The 18,241-nt window shown below is 34.7% G+C and overlaps 1 protein-coding gene across 8 annotated transcripts in view; it reads right to left on the bottom strand.

Moving 5' to 3' along the window:
• Positions 1–18,241, bottom strand: part of HDAC4 (histone deacetylase 4) — a 175,896-nt gene that overhangs the window by 15,449 nt on the left and 142,206 nt on the right. For all 8 annotated transcript variants that reach the window (XM_077442643.1, XM_077442644.1, XM_077442648.1 and 5 more), the window contains one exon: positions 725–870. In XM_077442643.1, the coding sequence (XP_077298769.1) occupies positions 725–870 (146 nt within the window). The remainder of the gene's footprint in view (positions 1–724; positions 871–18,241) is intronic.

Genomic DNA, 18,241 nt, shown 5'->3' with positions numbered 1-18,241 from the left:
ACTGTTCAAATTAAGGCACGTTTTGCGGAAATGCAGGTAGTGAAAAACTATTTCGGTTTTCTTGAACCTAGGAAAATAATTAATATGCCGGAAAAAGATATTCCAGACCATTGTTTAAATCTCAGAAAAAAATATCCAGAAGTTTTCTCAGATCAATTTACACATGTACTTAAAAAAAAAGGAAAGAAAGAAAGATCTTTCTGAAACAATAACCATAAGGAAATTTTCAGAATTACTTATTACCAAGTACAGTTGTTTGGAGAGTGATTTTTCAGAAGTACATATATACCACATTCATATTATTTTTTACTCTTCCGGTAACTGTGGCTAGTGTAGAAAGAACATTCAATAAATTAAAAATAATTAAAGATTACAAAAGATACTCGATCTGTCAAACCAGCACAAAGAAGCAACTACATATGTAATTCATGTTTTTGCAAGAAATTTTAAAATAGGTGAGTTAAATTAAGAAAATTATAGTATGTACCTACATATTAACAATAATTATATTTATATTAATACTGCGTTTCGAAACCAAAATTTTGATATTTCGATTTAAAAATTTGAGGGGCCTTGATGATATTTTGCTTAGGGGCCCAACAATTCTAGTTACGCCACTGATTAGTGTTATAAATGAGGAAAATTTCAATTGTAGAGTTTGAGGAAGCTCTAAATGTAAGTTTGCATGTATGTGTGTTTTATTCTAATATAATCTGGTATTCACCTGTAAGATTTGATGTTGAAATGCATGTTCAGGGTTGGCAGCGGCAGGTGAGGGGGCTGAGGGTGTAGCCGTAGACGCCGGGGGGACACCTTCCCCGCGACGGGACCCCAAAGGACTACCCCCACCGCTGGACTCGTGACCCATTTCTGAAAATAACAATTATAACCATGTTAATTATATGTATGTATATTCAAAATTGAAAATTTAATAATTCGCACCTTAAGTACGATAGGGTTTTGTAATAATAAAGTATGTTCTAGAATTGTAGTATTGTATATCTAGAATAATGTTAGAAGTAAACATTCCCCTTCACTGGGTGCGTCATGGTGACGCTATGTGTGACGATATTAGCGCCAGTGATCATTTAGATATAATCGTAGATTTTTATCTTTAAGTTTTTGTTGATATAATATTCCTTTAACTTTTTCTATTCGGAAAGTATTTGATTGAAAATTTGCTGAAAAACACTTTGTCATGTGGTTTTTCTAAGAAAGGTATTTGACATTTCAATAGATAAGACAATATTGGAAGTGGTTGTTTGATACAAATGAAAAGCCAAACTCAAATATATACAATATGTATGTATATAGACAAACTATTTGCTTCTGAAGTAAAATAAACACTCCTGAAAGACAAATACAATAATGTATTAGATAATGTGCTTTTTATCATAAAATCTTTTTTTACGTTTAGATTGAAAAAAAATCTATATAATATATTTTTTTATTACAACAGCATAGCATTTTTAAGTTGACTTTTTGAAATTTTTATAATATTTCTGGTAAAAAAAAAGGGAAATTTTACCAACTAATAGTCATATAACTAGAGGTAGGACCGGAAGCGTGTTTTTTCCAGGAATCAGGGCGTTTTGGGTCTATTTTCCAGGAAATAGAGCAAACTACAAAGCTAGAGTGCAAAAAAAGGTTCATTATAAAAATGAACAATGCACGGCGAACAATAAACAAGAATGGCACGCTTCCGGTCCTACCTCTACACATAACACAACTAATGGTTATATATAATATAATATATAGTCAGTGGTTGCGTTAATGTTAACCACCAGGACGTCCAGGATTTAAGCCCTGCTTTGACGTCGATTGAAAGGAATTTATTCAGAGTATTTCTGCAGTGCTGCTGTTCAGACTTGGATATTTGTGACTCCAAGTATATCTTTCAAAGTTGGTCAATATATTTGATTTCACCAATGAAACGATTCCTCACCAAATTGGCAACCGACCTATCTATAGGTACATACTATATGTCACCAATATATGAATATAATCTCAAATTTATACATATACATATGTATGTATGAACAAGTTCAAAACCATATGTGTCGCTTTGAGGCAACATGGTAAAAATTTTACGTAAAAAAAAAAAAAATAATAATGAATGACTTTTTGCCAATTTTGCTTTTTGTATTCTAATCTTGCCAATCTTTAGAACTTCAAATATATATATGTATATATATAAAAAATGGCTCAATGATTTACAGAAAGTTCACACAATGAAGCTACCTAGTGCTAATCGTATGTAATAATAGCCTAAGGGCGAAACACCCCCTGGGTGTGTTCCGAAAAATTGTATCCTTGTTTGACAGTGATCGATAACTGTTTTAAGAAATGTAGAAGAACTTGTCGACGTTCTACATACCACATCCCGCGCTGTGTGATTTCGCCCGTAATGTTCACGTATACGTATTGTTCATAGCAAAGCTTTCCAACCAGTAGGAATCGAGATATACATAGTTTGTTTATTGCAAAAGTCAAATGGGAATGAACGCACTAGCAACTTTATCACGGCAACTTTCAGCAACAATTTTTAAATTGTTTCAAGCCATAACAAACAGTTTGTTTCCAGCACATATGTACATACATATGTAGACAGAATTTATATTGTAAAAACCACACGTTTAACAGCAACACGTCCGTCTCAAAGTGGTAAAGAGCAGGCAAATATTTACAGTCGTTTACTCAAGCAAAGTAAACGGGCAACATTAAACGGATTTAAATAGTTTAATTAACCATTTAAATAACACGTACGTACATACAGATATACATAGACATCCCGTGTTTGGTATTACGCAAGAGTTATAACAGAGAGCCGGCACAAGGTTGAGCTAAAAATAGAGGTACATAGATCGACATCGGAGTATGTATTTAACGCAAACTCTCTCAAACTGTACCAAAATTAGGTATACATAGTATACACACATGTATATAGGAGTGGGTAGGTGGGTAAATCGGGCCGAGAGATCCCAAACAAAAACATACAGACCCGGAATTTAAATTTAGCCTATGGAAAATTACGTCGCTTTTCCATAGAATGAATGGCTCACCCTTTGTTAGTTTCTTATATTGTATGTCTGAAGTGCGGAATGCGTTGCACTTGTGATGAAATGCATAATAATAATTCAATTTAGATGAATTGAAGGGGCAATGCACTGTTTGAATTATTATTTAGTGCACGTGTCGAGGTCTCGAAGTGTTGACGGTACTATGCATGGAATATTGAAAAGTTTTGATGAAGTATCATATATGCATGAGCAACATTTCTGTATTGACATGCTCTATATATATGCATATTAATATAATATTATAATTGATATGAAGTATAAACAAACTTTAATTGAATATTTATGTGAAAGCACACATGTTGATTGTGTATGTATTTGGGTTCTGCTAATCAATTGTTGGAAGTTGCCTTAAACATTCAAAGTAAGTTCTCTGAAATATGCAACAAGTCGCAACTTTTAGGGCGAAATCACACAGCGGTGCATGTGGCACGTGGGTTTTTTTTGTTTTTAAATGTGACGTTCATGACACGCGTGCATGGGATAGTCCTTTCAAAACGACACATTCGACCTACGTCGTTGAAACTGTATGGTAGTATTCTATACCAAAACGACCCTTTGGACCATTTTCGGTAAAATTGTATCCTTGCTTGACAGTGATCAATAACGGTGTATCCAATATTCGTTATCGATATATAATCTCAAAATTATTGCTTCAGTATGTGAAAATGTACAGAACCTCAATCGATGTGTAAGGAAAATGTTGTGTCAACATTAGAAAGCAATTTTTTTTTGGAAAAAATTCACTCAAGTCTCTATTTATGCGGGTTCTCATGAATGCAAATTCTCAAAAAAATAAATAAATGATAATTTCGGATGTTAATTCTGTTCATTAATTATTTAATAAATTCGTTGTACCGTTCTTTTAGCTATTTACATATGCTACGTGGGAAATCCGGTTTTTTATGTGTTTTATCGCAAGGCGAAGTTGTCATGTCTGTGTCGGCGTTGAGGAAGGTGAATGTAAGCCCAACCGGCCTTGTTTTGTACAAACGGGCTGCGGCCAGAACAATACGGTCCAAACCAGGCGAGATTGTGCGATGCTGAGCGATATCCCCCTTATTTCCAAACTTTATTGACCAGCACATTGGAACGTATTCCTACTTTTCCTACGTAAGCTGAAAAGAAACCTGAATGAATGTGTATTGAAATATGTTGCCCGTGTTTAGTTAGGTACTAAATAATAGAACTGCACTCGTATACAGAGCTAGATTACGATGACAACTTGTGTTGGTTATATATATTGAAACTCCACAAGAATATCATCAATGAAAAATATGTATTTGAGTATTTTGGATTTAGAGAAATGGAGGGCCCAACTTTGAGAATCGCTGACGTTAATGAATCAAAGATTGGCGTGGAGTTGGCGACGGCTCGAAGGTCGCAAGGGAAGGTGGTTGCCTCACGCAAACTCCTTTTGGATTTAAAAGCAGTGGAAGATGGTTAAAAATACACGACCGAGGCACGCCATCACAACGGTCATAGTCAAGGCTCACGAACGAGCGAACAACGCGCCAAAATTTGGCCGAAACGCGTCGACTCAACGGCCATAACGATAACAACACCAAACGTATATATGTAGATAAGAGCGCAGACACATGGAGTGGTACGCGGCACGTGTTTTTTTTTTACATAGTAAAGCGCATGTAAAAAAAAGCTAGCACGTCTGATCTATGCTATGGCCATACGGGCCAAAACTCACCCCCTGGAGTGTTTTCAGTGATATTTTATCCTCGTATTGAGTGATCGATAACGAATATCGATATTTCCCGTATTTGAAGAAATGTAGGAGAAATTTTTCAAAGTAATAAGGTCGTACGAATCACAGCTGGAGTCTACCTAGGCGTGGCGTGCCGTATTTTTCTGTGCGTCTGCGCCTTAATAAGTGTGTAGCCCAAAGGCGAACTGGGCTAACGGGAGGGTGGAAATTTCCTCGTCAGAAGAGGCTAGAGTATCAGTTGAATAATTTTTGGAAATAAGGTTTAGCTTTTTGTTTGAAGACACTAGTGTCTATGTGTACGAAAATTTGTGCTCGTAGAAAGGAAAAATAATGAATTGAAGTTGGCATTTAACATTATTGTATGAAGCTATACGTAAAACACGGTCGACTGCGCGCGCGCATCGCGCCCCTTTTTCCGATACGGTATATTATTTTTTTGTCGATAGATTTTATTTCATAGAAAATGAATACTCGCCTTTAAAAATTGCTCCAAAACGACGAGTGCACTTAAACAATATACTCAATATATATACATACAAACATCCACTGTGACATCTATGTATGGTGAAATTTTTGAAGAATTTTATAATCAAAATGGCAAACATCAAGACTCTGAATAGCTTGAGACAAGCAAGAGAGATAGGAAAGGAGATGCTGAATTTTACAGGAACCGTTTCAATTAAAATCAGAAAAATTGGCACACTCTGATTAATCAAGAAACAATCGACTCGGAGTCACAAGCCAAGGTCTGGCCAGCAGCGGGACTTTAGTGGGACTCAACCCGTGACCACTCTGCTCGAAAGCATAATATTCTAACCACTATAAAAAAGTTTGGTGGAAATTCAATGACCACTATTGTACACTTTAAAATCTTGTCATACATTATAAGTAAGAAACGCATACAATTTGGAGTTAATTCTTTTTTTTATTTATGTACATCTGATGCGGTCGACACTTATAATATAAAAAATAATGATTTAACGACTATTAAACGTGCAAATAAACCGTAATTTAGTCAGCGACGATTAATATTTCAGTGCCAACATCGCTGAGAAGTGTGTCACCGTTATTTCTAGATGAATTACGCGATTTTAAGCGACATTTTTAATTACAAAACTTTATGTTACGCGTCTCAAATTAAAATTAGATATCCATTCAAACGAACTATTTTCATATCTAAATTTCGGGATGGAAATACCCAAGAATGATATTAATAATACATACATACGCATTGGATGTAGATGCGAAAGCGAAATAATCTAGAGAATTAAGCGAAACGTATACAAAACGATTCGAAAATAAAAGTGTGGGCGATTCAAAGGCGAAGAATTTAATAATGCGCGTAAAACACTTGAACTGTGGCCAAAGTACGAGCAGAATCGAAATTATGCGACGCGTAAAATTACATCGAATAATGTATGTATGCGAAGGAAAATAATTTGTAAAATTTGAATTAACATATTATATTGTTGAGTATTTATTACCTATGTTTGTAGGTATGTATGGTTACATTTTCGAAAAATCTTGGAAAAATCAGATCAGATGAATGTTTTGGAATGTATGGAATTTTTCCGGCAAGGAATTTATGTACCTGTTGTGCTTCTGATTCATCACGAAAGATTTCCCTCTCGTTTGAAAGCATACTTCACGTTGTAAAATGAAAGAAATCGATTCATAAACAAATAAACTGCATAAACCGTATGACAAAAAATTAAATGTCCAGTATTTTATGGTTTAATGGTCAGTATTATGTTATTATATGTAAAATATAAAGATCTGACGTACATACATACATTCGCTAAGATAAATAGCAATGCCTGTTGGAAAGAATTGTCTATCAAGATCGTACCAATCTTGTGTTGATGTCACAGTGAAATTATATTTCAAGTGAAAATATATTGTCACTGACGTTTCAGTGAAATCATAACCAATAACATTTTCAGGGTTGGTTTTATTCATTTAAGATTAGATTGTCAGGGTTGGCCCTATTCATTTAAGATTGGGTTGTTAGGGCTAAATTTATAGAGTTAAATGTTGTAAATTCATAGTTTGATACATTTCAAATGAGCATGTGTCTTCGTATTATTATGTACTTCCGCGCGATCTCCTGCATTATTATGTACTTCCGGTATATAAATGGATATTTTTAAATTTTAATTCTATCCCCGCGACTCGCCCGGCCGTTAAGAGTACAAATGAGTTAGTAGTATGTATACATTATACATTTCTGATAATTATAAGATTTATATTTTGATATATTTATATTTATACTTGTCCATGCGTAAAAACATATGTATGTATTTTTCCGGTTTTATAAATTGTATATTATATGAAAATAAGTATAGAATTTAGAATATTTAAGTTAAAGTTATATAATTATAAAATCATGATTATATATATGCTCAGTGGGCCTTAATATTTTTATAGTAGTAAATTACTTAATACAAATGACGCAATATATCACACGTATGTACCAATCCAAATCAGTAAAAAGACAAAATGCGAAATCGGCGAAAGATTTTCCGAGCGAAATGAAAATGGAAAATGCCTAAACGGCACCACCATCGATCGAACATCTCGGAAAAATAAAGGAAATTCACCGTTCAAAGACGAGGTCACCTTCACAGGCTAAAAATATCACAACGAATGCCGCATAAAACGAGTATTTTCCGAACGTAACGGGACAAAAAAAGTAAAAAAAAAAAAAAACAACAATCACAAACAACCACGTTAAGTTTTCCTTTGATACGATAAATTATAAACGGAAAAACTTTTCCCGCTAAAACATCGATCGCGGCGCGATTAGGACCACTATAACCAGCATTTGCATACACGGCGATTACAATTTCAAATAAGTTCACGAAAACAATGAGCCGCGGCGCAATTTATTCCACACACGTCCGGGCTATTGTTCTCGACGGGATTATCATTATTGATGAGACGCGTAATTAGGGTGAAAGGTGACGGGTAACTACAGTACTTACATAGTAGACATGGGACTTTAATATACACAAGTACATACGTATCATACATATATAGGTATGCGCCAGGGCAGCGCAGTGTATTTTTAAAACGATCGACATTAGCATTTAAAGATGGTTACGTGAATTTGATTTGCGTGTAAAAATAGAACTGTCAAAGTGAGCGCTTGTATGGCGGCCATCTTGATTCTTCGTTCTGTATGGAAATTTCGTACATTTACATAAACAATTCGTACTTTTATATGTAATTATTATTATCAAAAGTGAGGTTCCAATACATTGTAGGCGTACAATGAAAATTTATTAACTGCATAGCTGTTGTTTACAGTAAATTAAAGGCAATATAATAAACATTTGATTATTGTATACATGAAGAACAATGCTCTTGATATTATTAAATATAATATTTATTTTAAATAAGTATTATATAATATTTTAACTATCGAATAATTTGAACAATGTACTTCACGAATCGTTAGGCTTCTGATAGACATGTTTCCAACAAGAGGGTTCGCTTCTGACTGATTTCAATTTGTAAAACGTTGTAAGAGAATTCGGAGAAATTACTTGACAATGGTTAAACGTCCTTTGCTTTTCAGTTATCAATTGTTATTTTTAGAATTGAGCTTTAAAAATAAAATTTTCAGTATTTTGGGTAACTGCGATAATGCTCGATGGTTTCTCAATGGGTCAAATATATCATGAGTCTATAGGTATATAGAAATGGTAATAGTAGTTTTGGGGTTTGCAAAATTAACAAGTGAACACTTAAGACTATTTAATCGATTTGATATTTTCTCAAGAATTTTCCATTTCCAAAAGGATTGGAAACCTATTGGATGAAGTACTACATATATATATATATATATATATATATATATATATATATATATATATATATATATATATATATATATATATATATATCGCTGAGCAATTGTATGAATCGAAATGACATGATAAATATCGGCGTGGACTAGTGGTTAGCATATTATGCTTTCGAGCAGGGTAGTCACAGGTTCGAGTCTCACTAAAGTCCCGCTGCTGGATTTCGAATCCAGCTCGATTGTTTCTTATCAGAGTTTGCCAATATTTCTGAATTGAAACGGTTTATGTACAATTAGATAGTCTCTTGCTAATGACAAGTTATTCAGCGTCTTGAGGCTCGTCAATTATAAAATGCTGCAAAAATTTCTCCATAGATGTCACTGTCGATGTTTGTATGAATTAGCATTGTAAAAAATGCTTATGTATATTGATTATATTGTATCTGTATAAGTGTACTCGTCGCTTTGGAGCGATCTGAAAAAGCGAGTGTTCATGTTCTATGAAATAGAAATATTCAGTAAAATTGCACATGATACGATTCATAAATCAATACGTCAGTTTGACGTTTGCGTGTGATGCGATTTCGAATTGAGTTTTCAGACGCGTCGAATAATGATGATTCCATGGGAACAGGCAGATCAAGGTTTCAGTGTCGGAGAAATGGGTTAATGAATGATGATGCAACTCATCGAGGTATGAAATAATACTGATTTGTATAAAAATAGTGCGTTATCGCATCAGTTACGCGTAATATGTCTATAAATAAGTTGTTGAGATTTGATTTTGTTGTATGTACATATTTATATGGGATAACAACAAAAAATAATAATGGAAAACGAGCCATCGTGATGACAGCTTGTTAGGCAGGCCTAATCTTATGGTGCGTACGCACCAAGCCAACGAACGGCCCACAGGCCAACTTTAAAAACCAGTAGCGTACAAAATATCGAAATAAAAATTAAATTTAAAAATTGAAATTAAATATCAAAATTAAAACTATTATTATTATATTAAAATTAAATTCAAGTATCAAAATAAAATTATAATCATTATATTAAAATTAAAATTAAATATTGAAAGTTAAAACAGAACATGCACAATTTAAATAAATTTTCGAGATTGACCTAAAATTAGATCATCAACAATCACATACAGGTAATCCTCGACTTTTGTTTGTCGAAGATGTTTTGACTTACGAAGATACGCACTAAGATCGAAAAAAAAATCAAAGAATTATTATTTTTACTTCCCCGTAATGCGCAGTTACTGAGAATATATCATGTGTTAGTATGGGTGATCCAACGATTTTTGCTAACCCGGGGTGTTGTCGGTCACATCAAACGGATTTTTTTATTCTTCAATTGTTTCTCTCGTCGAAATAAATCAAGTAATTAAATCATTTCAGAGGTAAAATTTATCGGATAATGTGTGATTATTAATTTTATTTCGACGAAAGAAAAAAAACCCTTTGACAAATCACCGACATCCGACACCGCGTTTTTTTATGAATTGTTTTTTTTTATCGATCATCCAAGTGGAAATACAGTAACATCTCGTGACGACTTTAACAATATTTTTTTCGCTCGTACGCAGAGAAATTATAATATTTCTCTGGTTTTAAATGCGGTATCGTCGTAATTCAAAATATTGTTGTAATTCAAAACATCAACGATGATCTAATTTTAGCTCAATCTCGCTCTTTAGCTTGATTTTGATATTTAATTTCAATTTTAAAATTTAATTTTTATTTCGATATTTTGTACGCTACTGCTGGTTAAAAAGTTGGCCCAAAATCTTCGTTGGTTTAGTCCGTAAGCACCATAAGAACTATCATATTTAGTTATTGTTGGGCCGTTTCGGACGTCTTCGAGTACCATATGACTATTAGGGATTGCAAATTACCGTCAAATTAAACGGTAAATAATTTCTCACATTACCGGTTTACCGGTTTTAATGAAACAACCATCTGATTGCATTTATTACGACTTGGTTGGTCTGTGTTGCCACTCTTAAGCATGCATCAGTGTTGCCCCTCTTAAGAATGCATCAGTGTAGCCACTCTTTCGAATTAAGTGGTACTACATACAAGAGAACTGTCAAACTGGTAGAAGGCTCACTATTCGCTACAACTTATTATAATCAGTTACTATTACGTTGCTACATATATTCGTATTAGAGCAAGCAATGCTGCCAGTCGTAAAAAAATGCTGCTTAGACTAAAGACTTCATCCCGCTCAAAAGCTTTAAAACTGCTAGGTATGCTCCTTGACAAAAACTAAACAGAACTAAAAACAAAAACAGACATATGTATGATAAATTGAAATCGAACTAGATTTTTTCCCTAGCTGTCATACAACCGGGCAACGCCGGTTAGTATTTATTCTACAACATGGTGGTATTTTTCAGGGGTTGATTTCACATGACAGCATGTTCGAGGGCTTTCACATAAAAATTGACACTTTACATTTACCAATGCTAGGATTTTTTTATATCGCAAGAACATCAAAGCTTAATATATCAACATATGGTAATTGAAACGTCGTGTTTTTTTTTGTACCCCGTTCCAACTTTTCAACGGGATTTCACACACACACAATTTTGGAATTGGATGTTTGGAATTCGTACGGGTATTTCTGAAGTGTCAGCCATCTGTGAATTTTGTGCAGACGAAAGGTGGATGTGGTGCGGGTACGGCGAAAGGGGTGGGTCCCCGGGGGAGGTGTGGTGGTGCAAGAGGGGCGGAGGCCCCCGGGGGCGCCCGCCCTGCCTGCCGTTCCAGAAATAGAACAGCTCGCTTATTTATAGGGTCGGTGGGGGTCGAGGGTGTGGAAGGTCGTTCTGCTACGATAAGTAAGACTTTCACACACGTATAGGTACACGAGTGTGTACGGAGACAGACATATGTACAAATTTTTCAAAGGGAACGAAAAGGGTATTCCCCTAAATATAATATGTCTTGTTGTCTCTGTGATGTTTCGTTATGTATTCACCGAATCTATATATATATATATATATATATATATATATATATATATATATATATATATATATATATATATATATATATATATATATATATATATATATATATATATATATATATATATATATATATATATATATATATATATATATCTATATAATATAATACGTACATGGGGAAAGTTTCATCAAAAATAATTTATAATACACCCATATATACTAACCTGAAAAAACTGCATGCCATATATAATATTCCGTTTGTTACAGACATTACTAACAAACTAACCAGTAGATTCTATGACAGAATCACTAATAACCATACTAACACACTTGTGAAGAGTCTCGGTGATTACAACAAAATGTCTATACCCTTCAGGTATAACACACAGATTACCTAAACACAATCTGCTTTAGGTCATCGACTTTAGTGAGTCTTTAATTAATATTATGTATTAGATGTATTATGAACATTTATAAGGATTGTAAATAGGTTTTTGAGCTCTTTTTCCTATTATGCTGTAGATTAACATTAGAATAATATAATACTGTGATTACTAACCAAATTAAATTAAAATTGTAAAATAGAAAATGATCAGTAGATCAGTAGCTATTAAAATAGATATAAGATGTATTGTGAACATAATTTCGTAATAATAAAAAGCATTTAAAAATCAATCAAACATAAGGCAAATGGAATAAAATTAGTGAGCAGATACTTCGTGCAAATAAACAAATATAGTCGCTCAGAGTGCACGGATAGATGTAAATACGAGACTAATGTTTCATTGGTCACACAGTCGTTAAATATCTATCCTCAAAGAGCTGACAGTCTCAGACTCTCCACAACACGTAGGAAAAGGATTCTTTCCTACTTTGGCCATGTTGCCAAGCATAATATAGAGAGTCTAGAGAAGCTGGTAGTCGCCGGAATACTAGAGCAGGCAAGCAAGAGGACGTTCTCCAATAAGGTCAGACCAAATTAATGAACTGACTGGATCGTTCCTAAATACTGCTTTTAACTTGGAACAGGAATGGGAAGAGTAGAGGCAGATTATCTACTGGATTCAAGATTATATTACTGTGCGCGACTTTCAGCATTCAGTAAACGAGGAAGAAGAAGAAATATAGGGAGAAACGCTCTTCAACGTCCAACGATTTTTGACGATGGCTGTTTGTTTTTGCTTTAGCTCGAGGATCAATTTTGGGTACTCAAAAATAATATCACGGCCAGAGTATATTGTTACAAAATGAGAGTCAATCTATCTAATCTGAAATCTAAGCTGGCTTTACGGATGAGTGATAAAAGACTTCCCAAGAAATTATTATCTTCTGTAGCAAAAGGGAACATGCTAATAGGGTTTAACGTTAAAACTAAGGATGATATTTCAGAAGATTGGGTACTTTGTGTAGAGGGAACTAGTCGGTAGAATCGTGAGAAGTTTTTGATTGTAGCTTAAATTGAGTTGATCGAAGCATGTTTTATGGATTACTCATGTAAAAAGTAGTGGATTTTATCCAATTTAATGTACATATATATGTAGAAGGATTTTAGGTGTGGTGCTGGAGACGGATGCTGCGCATACAATGAACCGAAATACGCACGAGCAACTCCATCCTCAAAGAGCTGGCAGTCTTAGAGAGACTATCCATAATATGTAGAAAAAAGGTTCTTTTGCACTTTGGTCACATGGCCAGGAAAAATGTGGAGAGTCTGGAGAGGCTGGTAGTTACTGGAACGCTATAGGAAAGGCGAGCGAAAGGATGGTCTCCCAAAAGATGGTCTTACCAAATCAAGGAACTGATGGGATCTTTAACTTGGCACAGAAATGGAAGGAGTGAAGGAGGATCGTTAATTGAATCTAAGATGACACCGTGATTGATCAATCGAGAAAGAATAAGAAGAAGGATTTAATCAAAGGAATGTAAGATTAAGACAATACTTTATGAAAACAGACTATAAAATTTGCTTCAAATTCGAGAAAGTAGACCGTAGTAGATTTCACCGTATTTTTGACCACATCTTGTATTGTAGCCGTCAACATTTTGAAGTATGCACTGTATTGACGTCCGTGTGTTTTATTTCGAGTTTTATAATTGATGGGTTGCTATTAAAAAAAAAATAACGAGGAACGCTTCTGTCCGTTCTATGTATAGGATTTCAACAGAATATTCCTTTGATTATATTCATAGTTTTCAATCGTATTTCAAATTGGTGTCTCAAAATATGAAGTGTAATTATTATCCGAAAATAGAATCTCCAGCATGAAACAATCTCTACACGAAAATAGAAAATTGATTAAATATTTATGTAAGTCAGAATGTCTAAATTTAAAATGAACTCAAGTAATCATACTGTACACACTTTCGTGATATAAGGGTTATTGGGTTGGCTGGAATAATAATATACAATATCTATGTATGTATGTTTGTAAAATTAGGTAATATAATAAAAAAAATGTTTGTTCATTCTGAAAGAATTTTACAAATGTTTCCTAAATTCGAATGACGTACAGAAAAAGGACGGAAGCTGAGCCAAATTGTCGCTTCCGTTTAGCGAAAATTCAGCAAAAAATGTGAATTTTAGAAACGACAATAAAACGCTTCCAAGAATAGATTCGCCTGAATGCCGAAATAAACTCGTAAATTGGGAAATAAAAATGCCACTTCCCGTTAAGGGAAATTCGTTAGAATTTTATTTAAAATGGTGAAACCAACATTAAAATATATTCAGCTAATAATAAATCTTATATGTACATATGTATGTATATAAAACCGAAACAGCGTCTTTAATTGGTTTCTTATTTTTTTCATGGTTTTCATTTAATTTCCATTTACCGAGCGAAGCCGGGTAGTACCACTGGTGAAATATAAATCATTCCGATTCAATAATTTTCCAGTCAATCAGAAACGACTTTGACGACAGCCAATCAGAAACGAATTACAGACGCCATTTCGGTTTTATATATAAGATTCTAAATGGACACATTCACATGTGTACGTAGTGTATCCGTAACATATGTACATAGATAACCAACAAGATATATTCATATTATACAGCTGAGCATGAAATGTATCAAAAAGGAACGGTTTTCTTCACGCATAGTGGCGAGTGCACGAAAGTGCTGTCATGCGCATGACCAATCACAAACGTGTTTGACCAATTCAGCCAATCAGTAACGACTATGACGACAGCCAATCAGAAACGAATTACAGACGCCATTTCGGTTTTCTATCTAAGATTCTATATCGACACATTCATTTGTGTACATAATGTATCCGTAACAGCAGTAACCGACACGATCTATTTATATTATACAGCAGTGCATGTCATCGAAATGTATAAAGCAGGAACGGTTTTATTTGGTCGCTGTGCTAATATTCACGCATAGTGGCGAGTGCACCTTTACTAACGAAAGTGCTAACGGTCATACGCATGACCAATAAATAACAAACGTCTTTGACCAATCAGAAACGAATTTTTGGTTTTGACAGACGCCGATTTGGTTTTATGTATAAGATATTTATATTCAGTCCGTTCGATTTATTGCGATCTTTAAAACTTTGATTAACTAGGTCTTGAGATAGAAGACGTGGATTTATTACCATATGTGAATATTTAGATCTTTAAACTTTAAGAAGAACTACTTAACTACTATGAAATAAGTACACCACCTTTAAAAGAAGAGCATTGGAGCAACTAGAGGGGGTCAATAGTTATGTGTGTCGATTCGGGTGTTGGTGTTTATGGTGGTGGGCGGTAAGCTTGCTAAGGGGGCGAAATGACCCAATAAAAGTGGTTCGAGTGGAGCAGAGCAGAGCAGAGTTGGTGTATTAATAGTCTGGCAGAGACAAAAACACTTGACATTTGTGGGGCTGCCGCGCTCCAACGGAAATAGCGCGCGCAACATGGCCGCGGTTTTCAAATTTAGACGCGGGAGGAACGCGCTCTCTCTGATGCGATGCAGCGGAAACAACTCCACCTGTCATACGAATGATTCTTGTAGTACTATTGCATTTTATAGTACAGGGGTGTCCATAAGGTCAGACTATTCAGCCGGGACCCACTTTTGTCCCGCGCCTTTTGCTCCTACCTGCCGGGACGGCCTCTTTATGATTATCTTGTGGGTTGTATGTGGAGACGCTTTTACATAGATCGTACAGTTGGCCAAAGAAAGAAATTGGGTAATTCAGACGATTGTATCTATATAAGTTCGATTGGATTAAAAAAATCTATATTTTGACTTTATATAACGTTTTCTAAGTACTATTATTGATCAGCATTTCGTTGCTCGGTAAGTTTAAAAATGCCATAGTACTCAATGGTGAAGTCCATATGGACTGCGGGGCTACAGTCCTCCGAGTACAATACAAATGCATGCTATTTTTGTCATCCACATGGACTGCGGGGCTGCAGACCTCCCAGTACAGTACAAATGCATGCTATTTTTGTTTTCATTCTATTTTTGATTTGGTTAACGAGCTACTGACAGTCTGATTAATCTCTGCAGCCCCACCCACTATGAATTCTTACGAGCCGCTACTGACAGTATTTGAGCCATTATAATTCATTAGTTTGAATTCTAACGGTTGGAGTGTTACAATCCCCGGTTAGATCTCGATTGAAAAAAAATCATACGTTGTATGATTTGAAGTATTTCTGTGGTATTCTGTGGCTCAGATTTGGATACATGTGACTCCAAGTAGATTATAGTTTGGCAATTTATCTGATTCAATTTTCGAACTGTTCTTTGAACTGTTCTTTCTTTGGCTGCCTATTTCTCTTTGTCACCACTGTCTGAATATAATTTTATTTAATACATACACGTGTACAAGTTTGGCCATAAGCGTCGATTTGGGGCAACCTGCCATGGCACGAAAATACAAGAAAGACGCTGATTGACAAGAAGAGTATGAGAAGAATAAGGTGTCAATGCATGTGTTTAGTTGAATATAATGGAAAGGAGATAGACAAAGTCATTTTTTTATAAGAAACAAGAGCAGTTATTTACATAGTAGTGAGCTCATCCAGAAGTTTTGTCACTGTTTGCTACTCAAAAGAAGAACGCGAATGAAATGGTGCCAATACAAAACGGAATCTTTTCAATTAGTACTACTCTCAATTAGTAGGGAAGTTCAGAATCGAATACCTTCCTTTAAGCTCTAGTTTGATTTAATTGTCTTGTTTTCTTAATGTGTGTGGTACCCACTATCTCGAAGATCCAGAAGTATTAGAATGCTTTGTATTCATCTTCTTTTGAGTATTTTCCGTCTAGACACGTACACATCGGTCCATCAGTTCTTCGGTGCAACCTTCACCTTTGTCATGCATCGATTGTTCAGAAAGTCTTTGTTCCCCTTATAGACCACGACTTGAATCAACTTGGTTGTTTTTACTTAAATGGAGTTTGCATAAAACTCATCAGATTCATAAGGTGTATAAAAACACAGTATATTGGTCTTGTTAGAAAGTTCCCGGGAAAAGAAGGGGGAGAGCGCGTTCTATTTACGACTTTGCAAACTGGGACAAGGGTGCACTCGATGTTCTATTTATAGCTCGATGGGGGGAGGTGGGAGCACTACAGGGGATGGTGACCTACTAGTATCCTATCCAACACACCGAAACATCCACCTCCCACCCACTCGCAAACAACAGATTATGCCTCACGGGAGTCGGTGCAGCATACACCTGCAGAGTACGCTAAAATTTGTGCCAACCCTGGTCTCAATCAAAGTGATGATGCATGCCTAGAAATTGGGTTAACATTGTGCGACGGGGAATAAAACACCCTTGACCCAATTCTTCCACAAACCTATGTGTATTTATTTATATAAAGAGAAATTCGAATTGTATAATGCACCGATGAAATCGATGCGTATGTTTTATACATAAACAGAACAGACCGTACGTAGTTGAAGAATTCAATGTTAAATTCAGTACCAAAAGATTTGAATGCATTTTGACGATTTACAACAGTTTCATATCTATAGTTGAAATAAACGTAGAATAAAGTACGCCTTCGGCTTAGAATATCTTTCAGAAATACATACATATATACCGAAAAACATATATACGGAAGTTCAGGGCCGCGTCTAGGAGTAGTCATATATAATATTTGCAAATATATTTTGCCCCCTCCCACGTGTTGATCAACGTGAAAATTGGAGCTGTTCAAAATTATAAAAAATTATCCTAATCATATCTTTTCATCTTTTGATTACTTTGTGAAAAAAATGTTGCGCCGCAGATTAAATTTTTTCCGATGAAATCACGATACAGGTACCTACACTAGGCACGAGCTAGATAAACGTTAAATTATTTCATACTTTTTACTATTGTCTTGTACATTTGATTTAACCATTGCAAGTAACCCAAATGCGAAACAACTGTAAGTCAAAAGGCAATTTAAATTTTATTCTTACAAAGCGACATCCTTATTTTATTATTCAATGACTTGCTTTATTAAATTTTATTTTATTACAGGTAAATCTATTTTTCGTACATATGTATGTAAGTACTAAAAATTCCAAACATTTTCCTTTTTTTTATTATACACGACCATAGAGACATTTATGGAGAAATTCCATAAAAGTCGCAAAATTATTTTAGAGAGAGTATTTAGGAATTTCGAATATTTATAATAATCGACGAATCC

Source organism: Arctopsyche grandis, chromosome 12 (assembly GCF_051622035.1).
Source record: "Arctopsyche grandis isolate Sample6627 chromosome 12, ASM5162203v2, whole genome shotgun sequence".
Lineage (NCBI taxonomy): Eukaryota > Metazoa > Arthropoda > Insecta > Trichoptera > Hydropsychidae > Arctopsyche > Arctopsyche grandis.
The sequence above is the reverse complement of the archived record's forward strand: the minus strand, read 5'-3'. Positions and strand labels throughout refer to the sequence as shown.